Source organism: Lepus europaeus, chromosome Y, assembly GCF_033115175.1.
Source record: "Lepus europaeus isolate LE1 chromosome Y, mLepTim1.pri, whole genome shotgun sequence".
NCBI classification, from domain to species: Eukaryota; Metazoa; Chordata; class Mammalia; order Lagomorpha; family Leporidae; genus Lepus; species Lepus europaeus.
This window is the reverse complement of record NC_084851.1, coordinates 27,349,289-27,374,497: the sequence shown is the minus strand read 5'-3', so window position 1 is coordinate 27,374,497 and position 25,209 is coordinate 27,349,289. Positions and strand designations below refer to the sequence as shown.

General features: G+C 44.1%; 1 protein-coding gene across 1 annotated transcript in view; it reads right to left on the bottom strand.

The window, feature by feature from the left end:
• The window catches only part of LOC133754178 (zinc finger protein 829-like), a 42,637-nt gene extending 23,315 nt beyond the window's left edge, over positions 1-19,322 (bottom strand). The window contains exons 1-2 of the mRNA XM_062184711.1: positions 19,174-19,322; positions 962-1,083 (exon numbers count right to left, since the gene is read on the bottom strand). Of these exons, the coding sequence (XP_062040695.1) occupies positions 962-1,083; positions 19,174-19,322 (271 nt within the window). The remainder of the gene's footprint in view (positions 1-961; positions 1,084-19,173) is intronic.
• Between the last annotated feature and the right edge of the window lie 5,887 nt (positions 19,323-25,209).

The following is a 25,209-nucleotide window of genomic DNA, read 5'->3' as shown; positions in this document are numbered from 1 at the left end:
AACAGTGCTTGTTTTTATTCCCAGCTCTGGTTTTTGAGTCCAATTTCATGCTACCACATGTGCTGGAAAGCTGTGGTTATAATTCAAGTTATTGGGCTTCTACCACTCATGTCAGGGGCAAGGAGTACATTCCTAGCTCTTGGATTCATTCTTGGTTACTATGGATATTTAGGAGAGTAAGTTAGTGGATAAGATGCTCTTTGATTTCTCCTAATCTACCCATCTCTCTAATTCTCAAATATGTAAATATATTTTAAATGAAAAAGATTCAAGCAAGGCAAAAACCAGAGAATACACTTAATGATATTGGTAAATGTTTAAATAATTGAATTGAGGCTACTTTGAGTAGCTTAAAGTATGAGTGAAGAATGGAATGATTTGCTGGAAGACAGAGCTTTGGGAAGTTTGCAGCACAACCAGCATGTATAGTGTGGCAGGAAGAAATGTATGTAGAGCTCTTTAAGAACCCTAAGAGATTCTGCTCTCCACACAACCCCAGTCCAATCCATAAATCTGGTACAGCCTCCCAAGGGTATTTTCACAATTCCTAAGACACTTTATTAACCAATTTATTACCAGTTAGTAACTCTTACCAGTGCAGAATGTTGTATGTTTATTTCTAGATTAGAACTAAACCACTTCCACTTTAGCATTATATGACCAATAAATACCATTCCAGAATTCATTTTCCACTAGAATTCTGCAAATTCTAATTTCTGATTTGAATCATGTAACAGATATGTCTTTGAGGCATCAGAAAGACTGTAGATAAATTTACAATCAGCTCCGATGGCTCTAATATCTTATAACTATGACAATATTAGCTTGTGTATCACTTTTACATTTCTGTTTTAATTTAAAAATCCTCATAAAGCTCCTATAATACAATGTAAAACAAGTTGAGAAATAAGGAAACAAGTTACTGTATTTGTGGGATGTGTGTCCCAAGCAGTAGTCTAACCTGCATCACCATATACAACCCTCTCAAGTTTGGTGGTTTGCTCTGGCTCTTGCCCAAACCCTGTATCTCCAATTTTCATTTTCTTTGACCTCCGAAGCATGTAGTGGTATCTACAATTACACCTGGAAAAGAAGGGGAATGCAGGGAGTTGTGAGAGAACTGGTCTCACTTGCACTTAGACTCCACTATGCTAAGGAAGATCATGGTAGAAATGAATGCAGAATTATAGATATATTAGCTGGAGAAACAGAAACAATCTCTGTGGTGAGTTAGCACTTTACACTTGATAAGAGGAAGGGAAGATCCTGAAAGAGCACCCAAAATTTTACTAACCAGCAGTGATTAAACCTAGTTATCCTTAGGTTAATGGAATCATTTTGTTGCTACTTATTTTTAAAAAGCTAATGATGGGGCTGGCACTGTGGCACAGTGGGTTAACACCCTGGCCTGAAGCACCGGCATCCCATATGGGCAATGGTTCTAGTCCTGGCTGCTCCTCTTCTGATCCTGCTATCTTCTATGGCCTGGGATAGCAGTAGAAGATGGCCCAAGTCTTTGGGCCTCTACACCCACATGGGAGACCCAGAAGAAGCTCCTAGCTCCTGGCTTTGGATTGGCACAGCTCCAGCCATTGTGGCCATCTGGGGAGGGAACCAGCAGATAGAAGACCTCTCTCTCTGTCTCTACCTCTCTCTGTAACACTATCTTTCTAATAAATAAAATAAATCTTTAAATAAAAAAAACTAATCTTACGGCTGCAAAGCAACTTATTTTCAGGATGATTGTTTAAACAAATTTCAGTATATCATAGAAAGAAACATCATTTTGTCACTAAAACCATACTACAGAAAAAAAAATACTTGATTATTAACTACTTTGGTATTACTACAGATGTACTGAATAGGGGTCCATATACTGAAAATCCTATAAAATTTAGTCATTTAGCAACCTGTGTATTTTTACCCACAATTGCACAGTAAAAATAGATATAATACATACTTATTGTACTATACTTTCCTAGTAATTATGCCAAATAACACACTTCCCAACACACAAGCCTTCAAATAATCTTCATCACAATGATCCTTGACATTACCATTTTTCTTGCTTTACCCACTGGACATCAGTAAATATGACACCTACACACTTTGAAAAGTATTTGCTTGTTGGAGTTTACCTTATTGAACATTTATATTATGAAGTCTGGGACTTGCCTATTGGAGATACAGGGTTTGGGTAAGAGCCAGAGCAAACCACCAAACTTGAGAGGGTTGTATATGGTGATGCAGGTTAGACTACTGCTTGGGACACACATCCCATAAGCAAATTTGTGGTTTTCATCCTGGTCATTCCATACTTAAAATAAAACACCCTGCTGTTGTACCTGAGAGGTAGTTGATGATGGATAAGTACTTGGATTCCTGTTACCCTCATAAGTGATGCAGGTAAGATTATTTCCTTCTGGCTTCAGCCTGGCATAACCCTGGCTGTTAGGATAATTAGAGAGTGAATCAAGCAGCAGATGGAACAGTCTTTCTCTCCCCCTCATCCTTTGTCTCTCCCTCCTCCACCCCTTCTCTGATGCTCTGCCTTTTAAAAAATAATTACAAAGGAAACCACAACATATATTTTTGTTGATGTGTTATGTTTCAAATGCTGATATACTCTTGGTGAGTAGGGAAGAATTTAATTGCATGCCAAATACAATCAAGAGAACTTCACACAGACATGTTCATGAGCACGATTCATGCCAACGCTGTTAGTAAGATTGCTGCCACACAAACTGCCTGGATATCATAAGAATGTATTGAGGGGCTGGTGCTGTGACACAGTAGGTTAACATCCTGGTCTGAAGTGTCAGCATCCCATATGGGTGCTAGTTTGAGACCTGGCTACTCCATTTCCAATCCAGCTCTTTGCTATGGCTTGGGAAAGCAGTGGAGGATGGTCCAAGTGCTTGGGCCCCTGTGCCTGGGAGACCCAGAAGAAGGTCATGGCTCCTGGCCTCAGATTGGCACAGCTCCAGCCATTGCAGCCAATGGGGGAGTGAACCATCAGATGGAAGACCTCTCTCTCTTTCTGCCTTTGCCTCTCCTCTGACTTTCAAATAATAAATAAATCTTTTTTAAAAAAGAATGTATTGAAATGTTTTATACTCTATTTGGGCACTGTATTGCATTTTATTTATATTTTGCAAAGTAATTATCAGCAATAATCTGATTTACTCACATTTTAAATAATTGGAAATGGGCTCGTGCTTTGGCTCAATAGGTTAATCCTCCACCTGCGATGCCAGCACACCGGGTTCTAGTCCCAGTTGGGGAACCGGATTCTGCCCTGGTTTCTCTTCTTCCAGTCCAGCTCTCTGCTGTGGCCTGGGAGTGCAGTGGAGGATGGCCCAAGTCCTTGGGCCCTGCACCCACATGGGAGACCAGGAGAAGCACCTGGATCCTGGCTTCAGATCAGCATGGTGCGCCAGCTGCAGTCTCCATTGTGGGGTGAACCAACGGGAAAAAGAAAACCTTTCTCTCTCTCTGTCTACTCTGCCTGTCAAAAAAAAAAAAAAAAACTAAAAAAAAAACTGGAAATGGACAAACACTAAATCTCTGCAACATTTATGATTGGCAAAAAATGGGTAACTGACACTAAGTGAGAAAAACTTGCATTATAAACATATTTGATTCACACAATCCATAGAAAGTATGGGGAAGGGAAGTATGGTCATATAAAGATACTTGATCTTTTTTACCAAAATAATTAGTGTTCCATCCTTGGGATTACAGAGTTGAGAAAACTATTCTAGTGCATATTTTGAAACAAAAAGTGTCCACAAACACAAACGTTTCAATCTCCATTAATTACATAACTAAGAGCTTCTGAAATCCATCTGTCCATCTAAACATCTAACAAATCTTCCCTTACTGTTCTAAGAAATGGATCTGAACTTTTCCCTCTACTTGCTGGTTTATGTTACAAACTAGGCAAAGAGGCCAACAGAGGGTTTCATGAAGCTCTCAGATAAGGATGGCTAGAATTGAGATGGGCTAGACTCTTGGCCCACAGCCTATCCCTGGCTTTCTTTGTGCCTCACCTATGGTTTGCCCTGTTGAAATTCCCAAGCCTTCTTTGATCCTGCCATTGCCCTTCAGTGATTCTTGTGGAAAAGCAGGAACCTCAGTCTTGAGTTTATAGCCTAGGTACCCTCATCTCAGGACACAGAAGAAATTAAATGCTTAAAAATGGGTCTCTATGGCACATTCCTTGTAATAAAATGAACTTTCAGGGATCAAAGAACTAGTTTAGCAACACAAAGTACTGGTTTCTCATACCCATTCCCAGGAATTGTCCCCCTTGTCATCATACACCTCTTTCAATGGGAGCTGTTCCTACTGGGGTTGGATATTTGGATTCAATGAGGAGTCCTGATATGAATAAAAATGGGAAGAACATACTCACAAATAGATGGCTAATCTTAAGCAACTTCTTTATCTGTTTCTTAAGTATAGATATCATATGATGATTGCAATTCACGTTTTTGAGCACCAAGTCATGACAGCAGTTCTAGTAAGTAATTTGTACTGGATGAATGGGAATAAATAGTCCCTGTAGTATAGAGGGAGAGACAAATAGAAAGGAGATTGGATAATTAAGTTTTCACCACATGGATTATGAATTAGGTTAATCTTTTTTTTTCTTTTTTAAAGATTTATTTAAAAGGGAAATAAGGAGAGAGGCAGGAGAAACTGACAAAGAGATAGATGGATCTTCTTTCTTGTAGCTCACTCCCCAAGTGTCTGCAACAGCCAGGATGGGGCCAGGAGTCAGTACCAGGCGATTCTATCTGGATCTCCAATATGGCTGGTAGGGATCCAAATTCTTGGGCCATGTTCCCCTGCTTTCCCAAACACACTCACAGGAATGTGGATCAGAAGCAGAGTAGCTAGGACTCAAAATGGCATGCCAATATAGGATGCCAGCATTGTGAGCAGTGTCCTAACCCACTGCACCACAATATCAGTCCCAAATGTTAGTCTCCTCAGATTCATCTCTGGTAAATTATATAGCCACATGCCTCTGGTGTCTGACCATGTTTTGTTTCATGTTAATTCATTTCTTAATTTTATTCTCAGAAAAGATATACAGAAAAGATTAATGCCATCTTTTAACCAATATCCCTTGGTCCTGAATCAATCACTGTTCTTTTTCTGGTTAATATGCTGTCATCCCTTGGTCTTACATTTATATTCATATTTATATGTAAATATAAAGTCACATTTTATGTGCATTGGAGTTTGAGACACTAAAATATATATTACATGAAAAGTTTGAAATAATACAATATATTCTAAGTTATATAACTTTCTTAAATAGCATAATTGAGATATAAATGCAACTCACCATGAGATTCACCAGTTAAGAGTATCGATACAATTCACTGTTTCCATTCAGTTGTAACCATCACCATCATCAATTTTAGGATATTTTTTATCTCCTTAAAGTATTGAGGATGAGTATAGTGGTTAATACACTGCTTGGGACAACACATCACAGATAGCCTGGGTTTGAGTCCTAGCTCTTTCCTGATTCAGCTCCAGCTTCCTGCTAATGCTCGCTCTAGGACTGTATCACCCAGAAGGTAGAGGCTTGAGTATTGGGACACCAGCTATGCTGGTGACCAAAATTGAGTGCCTAGCTCCCAATTTATAACTGTTTAAAAATTAATTTGTTTGAAATTCAGAGTGTGACAGAGATTTTTCCATCTGGTGGTTTATGTCCCCATCTCCTGAAATGCCTGCAGCAGCCAAGGTTGGGCCAGGACAAAATTAGGACTGAGGAATTCCATGCAGGTCTCATCTCCCATGCTGGTGTGGGCCAACAGGTGTTGCCTTCCCAGGCATATTAGGTGAAGCTGGATTAGAAGCAAAGTAGCTGGGATCTGAACTGACCCTCTGAAAAGGGAAGTGAGCATCCCAATTAATACTTAATTCTCAGTGTTATCATGCCTTTCTTACCAGCCCAGCCTTATTAGTTTTGAATGGAGAATGAACCAGCAGATGGAAGCTTTCTTTCATTGCTATTTGTCCTTGCTTATAAAATAAAAAGTAAATAAAAAGAAGGCTGTCTCCTCAATATCCCCAATACTTTCAACCCAAAGTCACTGCAAATGTACTGTTTCTATGGATGTGCCTACAGTGGACACTGCATGTTGTGGGAGATGAGATCCAAGTGTCCTAATGCCCAATACAGAGTCTCTATTATTCAAGTGTGGTCTGGGCCTTACCTCTCAGTTAAACTCACCCAGTGCATAGTTCTGGCAGCAGGAAACTGAGGACAGAAAGAAAAAGGAGGATGTCATCCCAAGCTGGCAGCTAGCAGGAGAGAGGGCCATGTGTTCTCAGTTGCACTTAGGAGTGGAGTTCCCATTGCACTGAATCATGAAAGGGAAGGTAGGAAACAGGTCTGGATCCATAAACACTGAGTCTCTCTGCTCTTAACAAATCTGTCTTCAGTAATTATTTCTTTACTTGCTGTGTCTTTGGAACCATTTATAGAGATGTTACAAGAATTTTCATTTTTTTTAAAATAAAATTTGTCAGGGCTGACATTGTGGCACAGTAGGCTGAGTCACCACTTGAACTACTCATGATCTGCATTAGAAAACCAGTTCCAGTCCTAGCTACTAGGAATCTGATCTAGTTTCCTGATAATGCACCTGGAATGACAGCAAATGATTGTCCAAATGCTTCAGCCCCTGCCACATATATGGGAAACTAAAAGGAATTTGGGGCTACTGGCTTTGGCCTTGCTATGCCTTGGACCACTGATGGAGTAAACTCCCCCACCCTTTCTTTGTCACTCTGCCTTTCAAATGAATAAGTAATATATCTTTTTAAAACATTTTTTATAAATCCTACTAAAATAAAAGCACACATATACTCACACTGTCATGCCAAAATTCTTTCTAGGAAACATACAATCTTAATGCTTACATGCTTTATCAATTATATTTCTTTTCTTTCTTTCTTTCTTTTTGACAGGAAGAGTGGATAGTGAGAGAGAGAGAGACAGAGAGAAAGGTCTTCCTTTTTGCCATTGGTTCACCCTCCAATGGACACTGCAGCCGACGCATCTTGTTGATCCAAAGCCAGGAGCCAGGCGCTTCTCCCGGTCTCCCATGTGGGTGCAGGGCCCAAGGACTTGGGCCATCCTCCACTGCCTTCCCGGGCCATAGCAGAGAGCTGGCCTAGAAGAGGGGCAACTGGGATAGAATCCAGTGCCCTGACTGGGACTAGAACCTGGTGTGCTGGCTTCGCAAGGCGGAGGATTAGCCTGTTAAGCCACAGAGCCGGCCTATCAATTATATTTCTAACTGCCAAATAGTAATGACACATTAGCCATAAAAATTAAACCAAATCAAATATCTCTAATAAATTACTGATGTGATAATTTATGTGCTTTGGAGTCTTTGAAAATTTTAGGGAGATTTATATTATTATAATATAAATTTCATTTTAAATCCTGCAATGGTCACCCCAGTGTTCACTGAACTGGCAATATCAGTACCTGTGTTGAAAAAACAAACTCGATGATAAATTTGTAAATTTCTTAAATGCTATAAGTAGTATTCAAAGAGCAGAAAAGCCCACCATAATTCATGATTTAATTAAATAGATAATATTGAAAGAATATGAACAACAATGAAAAAGGTACTACAGTGGCATTGGATTTATGCTTTTGGTAATGTAGCTTGTCATTGTATCCCTATAATGAAAAGTTTAAGTTTTGAGTAATTATAATTTAAAATTTTGAACATGTTAAGAAAATAGCCCTCTGTTTGCTGTTTATGTTTTAGAAATTAGATATTGGATAACACACCTATTCAGTTGTATCATTTTCTATTTTTCATCATGTTTTAATGTTTGTTACTGTGTAATTTTTAATAAGATTTGTTTATTTATTTGAAAGGCAGAGATGCAGACTGAAGGGGAAGGGGGGAAGAAGAGAAGGAAGGGGAGGGAGAAAGGAAAAAAGGGAGAGGGAGAGGGAGAGATAGAGAGATTGAACATCCATCCATTAGCTCACTCCCCAGATGGCAGCAATAGCTGGGGCTACACTAGGCTGAAGCTAGGAGCCAGGAGCTTCTTCTAGGTCTCCCACCTGGGTGCAGGGTGCCAAGTACTTGGGATAGTTTTTGCTGCTTTCCCAGGAGAATCAGCAGGGGGCTGGATCAGAAGTTGAGCAGTCAGGAGTTGAACCCACACATATATGGGGGTGCTGGCTCTGCAGGCAGAGGTTCAAATTTCTATTCCACACTGCTGGCCCCACTATGTCATCATATGGATTACTATATTTACTTTACCTCCATGAACCATTAAATATTTTCACAATAATGTATCTATATGTATACAGGGGTTGTGCACATGCGTGTTCATTCATGCACCAGTATTTACATCGGTATTGAAAATGATACTGTGAGAAACATTAATACACATTTCAGAAACCAAGTCTTCCATGGAGACAGCTGCTTACAGGGCAAACCCCTGGGCCGTTTTAAGTACTACAGGTTGATCTGTATCTCTCTAAAATTTATATCATGAAATGCTGACAACCAATATGACACTATTTGCAAATAGGACTTTAAGCAGATAATTGACATCAAATGATATCATAAGCGTGAAGCCCTGATCCAAACTGATCAATGTTCTTATAAGGAGGGATGCACACCGAGGAAATACCATGTAAGGGTGCAGCAACATGGTGTCTGTATGGTAACCAAAGAGAGTTCTCAGGAGCAACCAAATCCATTATCATCTTGCTCTCAAATATCTAATCTCTAGAACTATGAGAAATATATTGCTGTGATTCAAACCACATATTCAACAGTATTATGTTATGGCCACCCTAGCAAAGTAATGCACTTTTTATCTCTGCCTATATTTCCTACAGCCACCTAGAAGGCCACCACAATTATCAGACAAACGCATAAATTAAAAGCCATGGCTGGGGTCCAGCACTGTGGGGTAGTGGCTAAGACTCCACCTGCAGCACCAGCATCTCATATCAACACTGGTTTGTCACCTGGCTGCTCCACTTCCAATCCAGCTCTCTGTTTATGGCCTAGGAAAGCAGTGGAAGATGGCTCAAGCCCTGGGCTACTGCACCAATGTGGGAGACCTGGAGGAAGTTCCTGGCTCCTGGCTTTGGATCAGACCACCTTCCAGCCCTCGGGGCCATTTAGGGAGTGAAGCAGTGGATGCAGACCTTTCTCTCTCTCTTTCCCTCTCTGTCTGTAACTGCCTCCCAAGTAGATAAATAAAATCTTTAAAAAAGAGAGATAATTGATATCACAGAAATATAGTAGATCACTGGGACTATTAACAGCAACTAATAACCAACAGGTGGCAGTTTGACATGCTATGCCACAGTGTTGGCCTACCTTGCAGAAATTTAAGGAGTGAACCAGCACTCTGTATTTCTGCCTTTAATGAATTAAATAAAAGAATAAAAATTTTTAAAATATAAAATAAAATTACAAAAAATACTTAAAAACAAGAATCAGCATGGGCATTTGGTGCAGCAGCTAAACACACAAATTTTGATAACCATGTCCCATATCAGAGTGCCAGCTTTGAGTTCATCAACCCCACTTGTGATTCAATTTCCTGTGAATGCACACCCTGGAAGGCAGTAGGTGATGGCTCAAGTTATTGGGTCCCTGCCACACATGTGTGAGACCAGGATGGACTTCCTGGCTCCTGTGTTCAATCTGGCTGACTTGCAGCTTTTGTAGGTTTTTTGTGGTTTTTTTTTGGGGGGGGGGGTGAAACAGCCGATGGAAGATCTCCCTCCTTCTGTCTCTCTACCTTTCAAACAAACAAAAATCAATAAATAAGACTTTAAAAAATAACAGAGAAAACAATTGCAACCATATTACATACTAACCCATTTATATCAATAATCACTTTAAATGTGCATTATCTAAATACACTAAAGATAGAGATTGACATGGGAAAAATAAAACCAAGATCCAACTTTGTGCTGTCTATAGTAAAACCATTTAAATATAGACACATGAAGGAGATTTGAAGTCATCTTGGCCAATCACATTTGGTTTGCATGGTAGGAATACATTCAAGAGATCTGTTGTGCAACATGGTGAGAATAGTTAATAACAATGTGTTCTACAATAGAAAAATAAATAAGAGTTTAGACTTTTAAGTATTCTTATCATGAAAAATAGGTATATAATGTAGTGGATATGATAACTGCCTTGCTTTGTTCATTTAAATTACATAAATATTTCCAAATTCCATTTTTATCAACTTAAGACACATATATACACAACTGCTTAAAAATAAAATAATGCAGAAAAATAGTCCATGTAATACAAATCCAATAAAATGTAGAAAAACAGTATTCATTTCAGACTAATCAGAATTTAGCTCAGACTACTACAAGGGTTACACACTGAGACAACTGGCAGTTCTCCAAGAAGACATTACAAGGCTTCCTACCAGTGCCCCTAAATAGAGCATTAAGATATGTAAGAGAAAACTTACATAACTCCAAGCAAAAATACAAATTCACCATTTGTTATCAGTACAAATAGATCAGCAGTATAAATACCCAACCAGTGGTCATTAGTAACTAGGAATATGTTACCAAACAGAAATGTCAGTTAACACCAGGTGGAATAAATAAATAAGGTAAATCTAAGCACTGGGAAATCAACAACTAAGTAAGTGCATAAGCATGAAAAGTTAGATACTTAATCCTTGTACTCCACTAACACTGAATTTATTCACAACCTATAGCCTACAAAATTTTCATGTTATTTTAAAAAATTATTGTGAAGTAATACATGAAAAAAAAATAAATATTATCACAAATACCACAAAATAAACCAAGAAAAACTCACTGTTGAGAGTAATAGATTTTATGCCATGAAAAACATTAAAAAGAACCTCAGATCATTCACCAGTGGGGGCAGAGGTAGGAGAGATCAAGAAGACCCTTGGGGCCTACAATGCAGCACAGCAGATAAAGATGCCGCCTGCATTGCCAGCACCCCACACAAGTGCCAGATCCCATCCGACTGCTCCACTTCCCATCCCAGACTCTGCTATGGCCTGGGAAAGTGGGAGATGCTCAAGCGCTTGTGGCCCTGCACCCCCATGGGAAACAGGGAAGAACCTCCTGGATCCTGGCTTTGTATCAGCACAGCTCTGGCCTTGTGGCCTTCTGGGGAGTGAATCAGCAGATGGAAGACCTTGATGGAAGACCTCTCTCTCTCTCTCTCTCTCTCTCTCTCTCTCTCTCTCTCTCTCTGCCTCTCTGTAACTCTGCTTTTCAAATAAATAAATCTCTTTTTTTCAACAGGCAGAGTGGACAGTGAGAGAGTGAGAGAGAAAGGTCTTCTTTGGCGTTGGTTCACCCTCCAATGGCCGCTGCGGCAGGCGCAATGCGCTGATCCAAAGCCAGGAGCCAGGTGCTTCTCGTGGTTTCCCATGCGGGTGCAGGGCCCAAGCACTTGGGCCATCCTCCACTGCACTCCCGGGCCACAGCAGAGAGCTGGACTGGACAAGGAACAACCGGGACAAAATCCGGTGCCCTGACTGGGACTAGAACCCGGTGTGCCAGCGCCGCAGGCAGAGGGTTAGCCTATGAGCCACGGCGCCAGCCTGAAATAAATCTTTAAAAAACAAAATAAGAGCCCTGAACTGACCAAGGCCATTTTTTAACCTAGGTAGCCATTCCATTAGTGTTTACATTATTAATTAAAGTTAGCAGAAAACAAAAAATCCTCTTTCGTTTTTCAAATCTTATCACCGAATAAACTCAGGTTTTGAAGGACCCTTATGGGGGAGAGGGACAAGAAACTAGGCCTGGGCAAATATCAGGGGCTTCTTAAGAGGTTAGATGTTCCCCAGAGTCCAGCGGGCAGGATGTTCTCTGGGAAGGAAAAGTCAATCCACTTCAGAGAACCTCTAGGCACGCCCAGAGCAGAACTGCCCCTCCCCCCGGGAAACCTCTGGGCGCACCCAGAGCAGAGCTGCCCCTCCCCCTTGGAGAGTCTCTAGGCACGCACTTATGATGTCACTGCGACCAGCCAATCCTGTGCCACCTCTGCATTTTCCACCAGCACTCTCCACCAGCATTCTTCGCCAGCATTCTCCCATATGCTAATGGTCCCTCTGAACTGACCAATCCTTCACATGCGCATTAGGAATATGCTAATTTGTTGCCTATATAACCTGTGTGAAACTGCCGCTCAGGGCTCCTCACTATCTGAGGTGGGGGCCCGTTTGCGCAAACATTCAACAAAAACCTCATGCTTTTTGCATCAACTGGTCTGGAGTCTGGATCTTTGGGTGTCCTCCCGAGCAAGTGGGCATCTCTGCAACTGAGAGGTCCAACATTTTGGGGGCCCGTACGGGGATTTTAGGTCGCCCTCAGACCCATTCCCTGCGGACCAGTTGGAGGTATGATTAAGTGTTTTCTGTTTGTTGTTCTTCGTCTTGAGTGTTCTGACTGGCCAGTACCTGAATCTGTGAGACCAGTGGGGGAGGCAGGCATGCCCAGCAACCCCTGGTCCGTTACCCGGAGGACGCTCTGGTTTGTGAGACCAGTAGGGGAAACCCTCGGTCCGTTCCCCCGGAAGACGCTCCCGGGGTGGTCTGGAGGTGGGGCAGAGACCAAAGTCTCCCTCCTTCCCGGGGAGGGCTGGTCAGGCAGCCGCTCCCAAAAATAGCGCAATAGCATTCGATTTCTCCTAGATCTGGTGCCATGTGGTTTGTCTTGTTTATTGTATGTGTCTATGTATTGGCTATTCTTTTTGATTGAGCTGAAATCCTTGCACCCATGGGTCAACAAATAACCACCCCTTTAAGTCTCACTCTAGATCACTGGAAGGACGTTCAAGAACGGGCACGCCACCTCTCAGTGGAGGTTAAAAGGAAACGATGGGCAAAATTCTGTTCCTCAGAGTGGCCAGCCTTCGAGGTCGGCTGGCCAAGGAACAGCACTTTTAACCTCGATATTATTTTACAGATTAAGGCGCGAGTCTTTCAGCCAGGATCCAATGGACACCCTGATCAGGTGCCCTACATTACCACGTGGGAGGATCTTTCACGTAACTCCCCTCCCTGGATAAAACCCTTCTCCTTTCTGATGGAGCCCATACGGACCCTGTTACCCCTTCCTCGGCCATCCCCAACTCCTTTAATACCTTCCTCCCCGATACCCCCTCCTCCCATCCCGGTTGGAGCAGATGGCCGACCGACCCTACTGCCAAACAAAATCGAAGAGGCATTTCCCTTAACCCGTCCTGATTGGGACTACACCACTGTTGCTGGTAGGGAGCGACTTCGTCTTTACCGCCAGATTCTCCTTGTGGGTCTCAGAGGGGCTGGAAAGCGGCCCACCAATTTGGCCAAGGTATGTGCAGTAGTGCAGGGGGCTGAGGAAACGCCGGCAGGCTTCCTAGAAAGATTAATGGAAGCCTACCATATGTACACCCCGTTTGACCCCCTGGCAGAGGACCGGCAGGGAGATGTAATCATGTCCTTTATAGGACAGTCAGCGTCGGACATCTGCAATAAATTGCAGCGGCTAGAGGGGCTTCAGGGGTATACTATACAAGATTTAATGAAGGAGGCAGAAAAGATTTACAACAAAAGGGAGACCAGAGAGGAGAAGGAGGAAAGGATCTGCAAGGAGCAGGAGGAAAGGGAAGACAAAAGAGACAAAAGACGTAATCGAGAGCTTAGTAGAATTTTGGCCACCGTAGTGCAGATTACAGAAAGGAGTAGACCAGGACAGAATAGGGACTTGGGAGACAAGCGAAAGCCTCGGGTGGAAAGAGATCAATGTGCCTATTTTAAAGAAAGAGGACACTGGGTCAAAGACTGCCCGAAGAAACCACAGGGACCAAAGAAGAGACCAGTCCCAATCCTGTCCCTGGAAGAAGACGATTAGGTGAGTCAGGGCCAGGAGCCCCGCCCTGAGCCCAGGATAACCCTTGAAGTGGGGGGCAGACCGGTAACCTTCCTGATTGACACGGGAGCCCAGCACTTGGTACTGACTTCAGAAAAAGGTCCTTTAAGCTCCAAGACTTCCTGGGTTCAGGGGGCAACTGGAGGGAAGTTATATCGCTGGACAACCAATCGAGAGGTCCAGTTGAGTACAGGACTTGTGATACACTCGTTCTTACTAGTGCCAGAATGCCCCTACCCCCTCCTGGGCAGGGACCTACTCTCAAAGGTAGGAGCCCAAATTCACTTCCATGAGAAAGGAGCTAGCATCACAGACTCAGGAGGGCGGCCCCTCCAGGTATTAACACTACGCTTGGAGGACGAACACTGATAATTCGAGAGGCCCTCATCCATCATGGCTCCCCTGGACCCCAAGTGGCTCGCAGATTTTCCTCAGGCCTGGGCAGAGACTGCGGGAATAGGGCTGGCCGTCAACCGGCCTCCCTTGATCATAGATCTGAAGCCCACGGCCATTCCCGTGTCAGTTCGTCAATATCCGATGGGCAAGGAAGCTAAGGAAGGTATCCGGCCACATATCCAGAGACTGTTACACCTAGGCATTTTAAAACCTTGTCGTTCACCTTGGAACACCCCCCTACTACCAGTAAAGAAGCCCGGTACGGGTGATTACCGCCCGGTACAGGACTTGCGGGAGGTTAACAGGAGAACGGAGGATATGAATCCCACAGTGCCCAACCCCTACAATCTGCTAAGTACCTTGCCTCTGACCCACATATGGTACACTGTGTTAGATCTAAAAGATGCATTCTTTTGTTTAAGACTGAGCCCTCGAGCCAATCCATCTTTGCTTTTGAGTGGAAAGACCCAGAGACCGGGTTTTCAGGACAACTCACCTGGACAAGGTTGCCCCAAGGATTTAAAAACTCGCCTACCTTGTTTGACAAAGCTCTGCACCTAGATTTGGCCAACTTCTGAGTCAACCATCCAGACCTGGTCCTCCTGCAATATGTGGATGACCTCCTCCTTGCCGCTGAAACTGAGCAGGACTGCCTAAAAGGTACCGGGGCCCTGCTACAGAGACTGGGGGAATTGGGCTATCAAGCCTCCACGAAAAAGGCCCAAATATGTCAGAAACAGGTGGCCTACCTAGGCTACCTCCTAGAAGGAGGGCAACGGTGGCTGACAGAGAGCCGAAAAAGGGTGGTTGCTCTAATTCCACCCCCCACTGATGCCAGAAAGATGCGGGAATTCCTCGGGAGTGCGGGATTCTGCCGCCTTTGGACTCCTGGGTTTGCGGAGCTGGCAGCCCCATTGTACCCCCTCACGAAGTCCAATGCTCCCTTTCAATGAAGAGAAGAGCAACAGCGGGCATTTTACAACATAAAAAAGGCCCTATTGTCAGCCCCAGCCCTGAGCCTCCCTGATATGACCAAGCCCTTCACATTATACGTGGATGAGAACAAGGGAGTGGCGAAGGGAGTGCTAACACAAATGCTTGGACCCTGGAAAAAGCCGGTGGCATACTTTTCAAAAAAGCTAGACAATGTAGCGGCCAGCTGGCCTCCATGCCTCCGCATGATAGCGGCCGTGGCAGTTCTGGTGAAAGAATTGGACAAATTGACTCTAGGCCAACCTCTCACCGTAGTGGCACCTCATGCTGTGGAGACAGTTATCCGCCAGCCACCAGATCGGTGGCTCTCAAATGCTCGGATAACTCATTACCAGACTATGTTATTAAACTCAGAGTGGGTCTGGTTTGGGACTGCCACCTCTTTAAACCCGGCCACCCTGCTCCTGGAACAGGGGCCCCAGGCCCAGGTAATCCATAACTGTCACCAAATCCTGGCTGAGGCCCACAGCACCCGAAAAGACCTAACCGATCAGCCTCTGCCGGATGCCAAAATGACCTGGTTCACGGATGGGAGCAGCTTTCTACAGAACAGTGAGCGGAGGGCTGGGGCAGTGGTGGTGGATGGAAAAACCATTATCTGGTCAAGTGCCTTAAAGCCTGGAACTTCTGGTCAAAAAGCTGAGCTCATAGCCTTAACTAAAGCTTTAAAACTGGCACAAGACAAAAAGGTCAACATTTACACAGACAGTCAGTATGCTTTTGCCACTGCCCATGTATATGGGGAGATATACCAGCTAAGGGGCCTCTTAACCTCGGCAGGCAAGGACATTAAAAATAAGCAGGAAATCCTAGATCTTCTACAGGCCCTGTTCCTGCCCAAAATGTTGAGTATAATCCATTGCCCCGAGCACCAACGAGGAGACGACCCTGTAGCAAGGGGAAACAGGATGGCAGATGAGGCCGCTAGGGTGGCAGCCCTGAGCCAACAGGTGCTCCCATTAAAGACAACTGAGCCCACCCAAGTATCGAGGGAACCACCTTTCCTCTATTCGGACCAAGACTTAGATACGATCCAGCGGCTCGGTGCAGAGTATGACGAACAAATAAGGGTTTGGAGACTCAGAGAAAAAATAGTCCTGCCACACCAATTGGCTAAAGAAATAATTACCAACCTCCATCAATGGACTCATTTGGGACACAAAAAGCTAAAAGCAGCCTTACAGGAAGATAGGCAGTCTTATTACATCCCCGGACTTGACTCTTTAGTCCAGCAGGTGACTGAATCCTGTGTTCCGTGTGCCAAGGTAAATGCCAGACACCTCAAGCTCCCGGAGGGAGCTAGGGTAAGAGGAGACTGACCAGGAATCAACTGGGAGGTCAATTTCACTGAGATAAGGCCAGGCAGTTATGGGAATAAGTATCTTCTAGTTTTTGTAGACACCTTCTCCGGATTGACTGAGGCATTCCCCACAAAACGGGAAACCGCCCGGGTGGTCGTCAAGAAGATCATAGAAGAGATCTTCCCCCGGTTTGGCTTGCCTAAGGTAATCGGGTCCGACAACAGCCCAGCGTTTGTCTCCCAGGTAAGTCAGTTGGTGGCCAAAGCATTAGGCATAAATTGGAAATTGCACTGTGCCTATAGACCCCAAAGTTCAGGACAGGTAGAAAGAATGAACAGAACAATTAAAGAGACCTTGACCAAATTAGCGTTGGAGACTGGCATTAAAGACTGGGTCCAACTCCTCCCTATGGTGTTGTTCCAGTTCCGAAACATGCCCTCTCATTGCGGGCTGATGCCATACGAAATCCTTTATGGAGGGCCCCCACCAGTAGCACGCTTGCTTGACCTTGCCAGTGACTCCGTTGCCGATGCCCCTAAATTACAGGCCCGGTTGAGAGCGCTCCAGATCATCCAGAACCAGGTCTGGAAACCTCTTGCAGCAGCCTACCAACCCAAGACGACAACCATCTCACATCCTTTCCAAATCAGAGAAGCTGTGTATGTCCGAAGGCACCAATCTAAGACTCTAGAGCCCCGGTGGAAAGGCCCCTTCACTGTGCTGTTGACAACTCCCACCGCTCTCAAGGTCAACTGAATCGCTGCTTGGGTCCACGCCTCACATGTGAAGCGAGCACCACCCCCCCAGGGCCCCGAGGATCCGGATAGACCAGCCAAATGGAAGCTCCAGTGCACTCAGAATGCACTCAAGCTAAGACTTTCAAAAACTGTTTAATATTTGTGATGTTCCTGGCCTTTCCCCAATGTTTTTCCAATCCCAATGCTCCACAATTGTTAATGTGGGAAGTAATTTCCTCCACAGGATGGGTGGCCTGGTCTGTTAGTGGGTTACATACCCCCGGGGTGTGGTGGCCCACCTTATACCCGGACGTTTGTCAACTGGTTACTGGGTTAGATACCTGGGATGTACCTGACCAGGATAATTTGACAAAAATCCCTGGAAATAGTCTTAACTATTGGGGCACGTATGGCTCCCAGTCCCCAGTCAGTGGGACCCAACCCAGTCCAGCAAGAACAGAGTTCCCTACCTCCAGTGAGGCAGGCTCTCACCAGGCCACCCCTCCTACCAGCCACCCTTTCACCTAGCTTGGCAAGTTTAACTCCAAACGCTTCAAGCCCCCGTACAACCGGACAGTGGCTGTTTAACCTTTTGACAGCGGCCTTTCTGGCCCTCAACCAGACCAATCCAGAGCTGACCAAGTCCTGCTGGCTATGCCTAGCCCCAGGTCCACCTTATTACAAGGGCCTCGCGGTCCCCAGGACCTGGAATGGCACTACAGAGGTAAACAATTGCCTCTTGACCTTTCGGCCACATCTCACTCTTACAGAGGTGTCAGGACAAGGTACTTGTGTAGGAAATCCTCCCTTGTCCCACCAACACTTGTGCAATGTCACCCACAATGTTACTATACGAGACAGCCCATGTATTCTTAACAGGTTGCTCCAGTTTATCCGCGAGAGGCTTTTCCTTGTCCAAACCCTGGTGCTGACTCAACAGTACCAGTGTCAAGTTTCAAAGACCTCCGAGGTCCAATATATTTTAGGATTAAAATCTGTGCAAAAAGAAAAGGAGGGAATGAAGGACCCTTATGGGGGAGAGGGACAAGAAACTAGGCCTGGGCAAATATCAGGGGCTTCTTAAGAGGTTAGATGTTCCCCAGAGTCCAGCGGGCAGGATGTTCTCTGGGAAGGAAAAGTCAATCCACTTCAGAGAACCTCTGGGCGTGCCCAGAGCAGAGCTGCCCCTCCCCTTCAGAGAGTCTCTAGGCGCGCACTTATGATGTCACTGCGACCAGCCAATCCTGTAACACTTCAGCACTCTCCCTCAGCATTCTCTGGTATGCTAATTGTCCCTCCGAACCAGCCAATCCCGTGCCACCTCTGCATTTTCCACCAGCACTCTCCACCAGCATTCTTCGCCAGCATTCTCCCATATGCTAATGGTCCCTCTGAACTGACCAATCCTACACATGCGCATTAGGAATATGCTAATTTGTTGCCTATATAACCTGTGTGAAACTGCCGCTCAGGGCTCCTCACTACCTGAGGTGGGGGCCCGTTTGCGCAACCGTTCAATAAAATCCTCGTGCTTTTTGCATCAACTGGTCTGGAGTCTGGATCTTTGGGCATCCTCCCGAGCAAGTGGGCATCTCTGCAACTGAGAGATCCAACAGTTTCACAAAAGAAAACAGCAGTGTAACATTCAAATCATGGCGTACAGTTCCTACACAAGTGAATAAACGGAAGCAAATTTCTACAAAAGACACGAATGGAATGAGCGTTGCGAGGCGGCCTGTTTAACCCATACTCAGGTGCCCCAGGCTCCAGCTCCTGGTGCACACACCACCTGGGGTCGGCTCCCCCACACTCCAGTTGTCCACGTGGGATCTGTGCCATCCCAAGCCTCCCCAGCAGAAACTCCGTCCCCACATCCTGGCCCTCGTCCTTGGCCCAAAAGCTTGTGGTAAATACACCACTGAGTCTCTGCGATTCCATCATAGCATCAAAACGCTGACTCAGTCCCTAGGGAAAGCTGTGGACCTGAGACCTCGGTGCCCAACTCAAGGAAATGAGGTCACGCGTGAGGTTCAGATTATCCTTCTCCCCACACAACCTGGAGAGGTGAGGCTGGGTTCTGGCGGAGTTGCTGCACGCTGAGACAGGGCCGCACACCAGGGTCCCAGCTGCCCATCCCCTCCCCTCCTGTGGGCCCGGGACCCTCACACTCCCCGCTGCCGGCGTCCAGGGACTCCGGGAGTCCTCTCAGGCCTTGCGCTGAGGGGAGTTCAGGGTAGAAGCGTCTGAGCCGACCGGGACTCTGGGAGCAGAACCGGAAGCTGAACTCAGTGGCAATGGGAAGAGAATTCCCCGAGGGTCTGCAGTGCTGCCCTGGCGCGCCTGATTCTACAGTCACAGAGGCCGCACGATGTCACAGAGGATGTACCCAATCAGCATCCTCCCTAGCCTGAGGGCGGGCCCTTGGGGTTGGTCAGGGTTGGGGCAGTGAGAAGCGGGGCTTGGCCTCAGGTCTGAAGCTGCGCCATTAGCAGCTGGGCCTTCCTGACAGCAGGAGGCGCTGTCCTGCCCCAGGATCCTATCTCCAGAGATCCTGTTAAGACCTGGAAACTCGGGTTTGCCATAATCTTCAGGTGAGTTACAGTTTACTGTTTACTGGATTCTGGGCCTTTTTCTGTTTATATTCTAGGCTTATTTTTCTGTTTGGTCGTTTGATTTTTGTTAAATATGGATTTGAAGAGTATTTCTCATACAGGTATTCATTTTCTGGATTGTACTTTGTCCATTACCATTGTTTTCTATTTGCTTTTATGGGGACCATTGTTTTCTATTTGCTTTTATGGGGACCTGGTAACCCACTTGATTGTGTTGATCCTGTACCCAATAATTTTGCCTAATTCACCTATCAGCTCATATTTGGTTTTGGCTTGTGTTGGATTTTCTCTATATATACTAATATCATTAACATATATTAAGAGATCTATTTCTTAAAAGCTGACCCTATATCTTACATTTCTTTTTGTTTGTTTAATTTCCCTAATTATGCAGTCAGGACAATGTTGAAGAAAGAGAGAAGAAAACCTTATCCAAGATTATTTCCAGGGAAAAATCATTTAGTGTTCTGTGTTAATTATACTGTTTATTATTACTTCTTTCTAGCCAGTCTTAATTACAATTAGGGAATTGCTATTATTTTTTCTGTTCTTTTTATAGTTATAAGCTATTTTATTAAATATTTATTCAACATTTTATTCAACATTTAATCTCAACGATCATGCGATTTACTTATATTTTTTTACACATGAATTATTTACTTGGATTTTTTTGGAATGTTAAATCATCTTTGCATCTTCTAATGTATCCTGCTTGTCATTGATCTCTTCTGCTTTCATATTTTGCTTAAAATAACTGAATCTCTTATTAAAGATGTATGTTAAGTTTCTTCCACATGATTTGAGTGTGTCACTAATGTAAAGCAATGAATTCAAAAGAAAATCAAATATATTCTCTGTTTATTGCCACTTTGGATGAATCTGGGAAAATGAGGAACAACCTTCCTTGAATGTCTAGAATTTTCTATTAGTCTGAAATTTTGCTTGTGGAATTTTTAAATTCATTGATTTGATTTTTCAAATACTGATTAGTCTTATTTAACTTATATGGAAGTTCTCTACATGATGCAATATAAGTGTTATGGTATATTGTTTTCCAACATACAGTGACTTTTGATATCTGTTTAAAAAATTTTTACTCCAAATGATTTCTCAGAATCCTTACTATCTTGTTAAGGTTTATAAATGGAGAGGGGTATCTGGGGGGCTTTGTGGTGTAATGAGTAATGCTGCTGCCTGGGATGCCAGCATCCCATAAAGGCACCAATTTAAGTCCTGTGTGCTTCACTTCTGATGTAGCACCCCGCTAAGTGGCCTGGGAAAGTAGCTGAAGATGGCCCAAGTGTTTGAACCCCTGCAACCCACACAGGAGACCCCGATGAAACTCCTGGCTCCTCACTCCTGGCTTCTGCCTCCCTAGACCTATTTGCAGTTCAGCTATCTGCTAATGGCCTGGAAAAGACAGCAAGAGATTGCCAAAATGCTTGCCCCCTACACTTATGTGGAGAATCCAGAAGAAGCTGCTCCCTCCTGGCTTCAGACTGGCCCAGCTCTGGCCATTAAAACCATTTGGGGAGTAAACCAGTAGATCAATGGAAGATTCTCTCTCTTTCACTCTCTCTCTGATAAATAAATAAATGAATTTTTAAAAAGGGAGCCATAAGGACTGGTTCTCAATCACTTGAGGCTCTAAATTTTCTCTAAGCAGGTCTCCAACTACTGTGACAATTTATATTGCATCTCCTGTATTTTTTCTGTGTTTCCAAATCCTGTAATAATATGCCCTGTCTGCCTCCTAATGTTTCCAGTTCCATGTGTCTGCTCGATTTGCATATCTCTAATCCTGTTCCTAAAACCCATATGTTATTTGCAGTTTCAACATCTCCTTTATCTGGGACCCTTGTTCATTTTGATAGTTTTGTCATTTAAAAAGTGTTGTCCAAGCCAGCTCTTTAAAGCTTCTACTGCAGCATGTGCCAGCTGTAAGAGTCCTCATCCCTTTTATGTATAGCACATCTCTCTTCAAGTCTCCTGCTGTGCCTGCACACCATGCCAGTCCTCATGGGTCCCCAGCCACTCTGTATGTAGCCCTAATTTTTCCTAAATGCTAACCTCCCTAGTCCAGACAACCTGTCAAGACTTCTGTGTCTCCAATCATTCTCTTTATAGAGTGACCTTTCTCCTGCCCTGTAGTGACTTCACCCCTTTACTCCCCAGTTCATGGAAGCCTTTGGGTACCACTCTGCCCTTTGCTTACAACTATGGCTTCCTTCAGTTGTCTGTGTGCTACTTACCTGAAGCCAATGTCTTCCTTTTGTCTCTGGAACCCCTGTGACTCCAGCCCATGCCTTTTCTCTTGTGTCCCCATGTCCCATGTCCATGCCCCATTTCCTAATCCCATGTGCCTTCAAGAGCCTCCACCTACTGGGACAGCTTGGCTCTCTGTTTATCTACTAAAGAACAGTGTGATTCCATTCAGGTTTTAGGCACTAAGAATAAAGCTGCTGTATGTGTTTTTATCCTAGATTGTGGGTTTAAGCTTTCAAGTTAGCTGGGTAAATATATCAGGACATCTTTCCTGCACTGTATGATGATACTATCATAGGCTTTATAATAACTTATCCAGATATCTTGTGAAAGATTTAGCCATTTTGACAAGCAATGAATAATATTTTTGAATATTCTACATCCTAGTAAACAATTGGCACCATCATGATTGTTTATTAAGAGCATTTTATAAATATGTAGTGTTTCTACCTCATTGGCATTTAATTTGCATTAATTTTATGAAACATTCATTGTTTTATCTCACAATTCCCTAAAGTTCAATATATTGTATGTATTTATTTCTAATCTGCATATATCCTATGTAAATATAACTCAATTTTTTAGGTTTAAGTTGGAGAATTTATCACCTTATTAGATCTCACAAGCTTCATGAAGTTTGCAGGCAATTCTTGTGGATATATGTTTTGCAAGTATTACCTCCCATTGTGGGGCTTATCTTCTGCTATTTAAATAATATGTTAGATAGAGAACATCTTTAGCTAACACAGCTCACATTATATATTTTTATGGATCATACATTCAATGCTGTATGTAAAACCTCTCATAAATAAATTCATGTCTCATTAAAAGGAGGATAAAACAATGTATGTACATTATGATTATACCTGTGCAAAAAACACTTGGATGTGAAAAGGTGTCAAAACTATAATAACTGAGATTTTAACAAGTTAGCAGACTCATGGGTGATTTTTGTTTCTTTATTCTAAAGAAAATGTTTATTTTGGAAAAAGGGAATTCTGAAAAGCATTAACATGAACAATAATCCTGTGATTCCATCATCCACGAAAGTCATTGCCATTACTGAAGTAGGTTCTGCTTTGTTTCTGGATTTCCCCATTTAGCCTATTTTTCAATTGACTTTCATAGTGTTGATACACCATAATCTGCATATTATATTATAGCTTGCTAGCAACGTTTCATTGGAAAAGAAATGGCAGAGCCATGTCCTTACTCAAATTCAAAAAGCCCTTCCAGGGACTGGCTTTGTGGCCTACAAAGGAAAGTCACAGCCTGAAATGCTGGTATCCCATATGGACTCCAGTTCTCCAGGCTGCTCCACTTCCAATCCAGTATTCCACTAGTGGCCTGGGGAACACATTTTAAATCTGTGTGGTGCAAACTGTTGAAATCTTTACTTAGCATATACTAAGTTGATCTTCTCTATATAAAGATAATTGAAAATGAATCTTGATGAAGAATGCGATGAGAGAGGGAGTAGGAGATGAGATGGTTGTGGTGGGAGGGAGTTTATGGGGGTAATAGCCACTATAATCCAAAAGTTGTACTTTGGAAATTTATATTTATTAAATAAAAGTTAAAAAATCAAAATACAAAAAAAAGAGTCCTCGGTGTTTAGTCCCTGCTACCCACATGGGAAACCTGGAAGAAACTCCTAGCTCCTGGCTTCATCCAGAGAGTTGGCATAGAGGTAGATGGAAGTCAGGAGAAGACAGAAGCAAAAGTGAGCGCTGTGGCTCCCCCTCCACCCCAGGTCATCTGGAGGAATCTTAAAGCTGCAAACTCTATCAGCAGCATTCCTGACCTCAGTGCTCCCCTCCAGGGCAAATGAAATTTGTCTCAGGCCTTAGTCTTACACAGGTGTGGGCTCCCAGAGCAGGAGGCACTGCTAGGCATAGAGGGAGAGCCCTCCCCTATTTAACTCTTCTAATCTGAGCTCTGGGTTGAGGCAGTTGAGGGGGAAGCTGAAGTCAAGGATGATGTGCTAACTGCAGAAGAGGGAACCTGAGGGGCCTAGTGACAGAGTCAGAGGCCTTCCTAGTCCAGAGCTGACCACAGATATGAATGGGCATGGAAGACTGAGACTTTCAAGGCAGATGTTCAGAAAGGCATGGGTTGGCCCTGAAATGCTGTAGTTGGGAAGGAGGAAAGACAGAATCCGACAGCCAGGATAAGGAAAGCAGCAGGCTGATGAGAGCTTTCCCAGGGGTGCAGGCACAGGCAGGTGAGTGTGGAGGGTGGGTAGTGACAGTGTCCTGAGTGTGCCTGGGGCATAAAGGAGACAATAGATGGGCAGTGGGCTGGTGGAGCAGAGGTGGGTGCATGAGTCAGGAAAGAGGGGATGAGCGATGGGAGAACAGGATAGTGCATCTTTGGCTCTCATATCACCTATTGCTACTGTCTGGATATGCACAATTTCCTTAAAGAGAGGCAGGATTCAGTGGCACCAGTTGCTTGGAGTCTATAAGGGCTGGTAGGCAGAAGTGCATGCTCTACATCTTGGGGGGCAGGCAATGGATGTGGGTCCCATGGATACAAGCTCTCCTTGCTGGGGAACCAGCACAACACTGGAGCCGCGCTGCAGCCACCTGGGGTCAACAGGAACCCCCAATTTCTGAGCAACCTGGTGGCTTTGATGGCCCCCTCAACTCCAAGCTCCGCGGCCAGCTAGGGGTGGCCCTCTATAGTACCCAATGGTTCTGGCCTCGCACTGCACTCCAAGGCATGATGCTGCCAGCTGGAGTTGAGGACCATGAGGATAGGGGAGCTTGGGAATAACATCACCAGAGGGATCTCAGACCCTGTGCTGCCAGCACAGGTAAATCTACCTGCAGCACCAGTATCCCATATTCTGTACTAATTCCATAATTCCATTCTCTGCAAATGATCCTGGGAAAGCAGTGGAAGATGGCCCAAGTGCTTGGGCCCCTGCACCCCCATTGAAGACC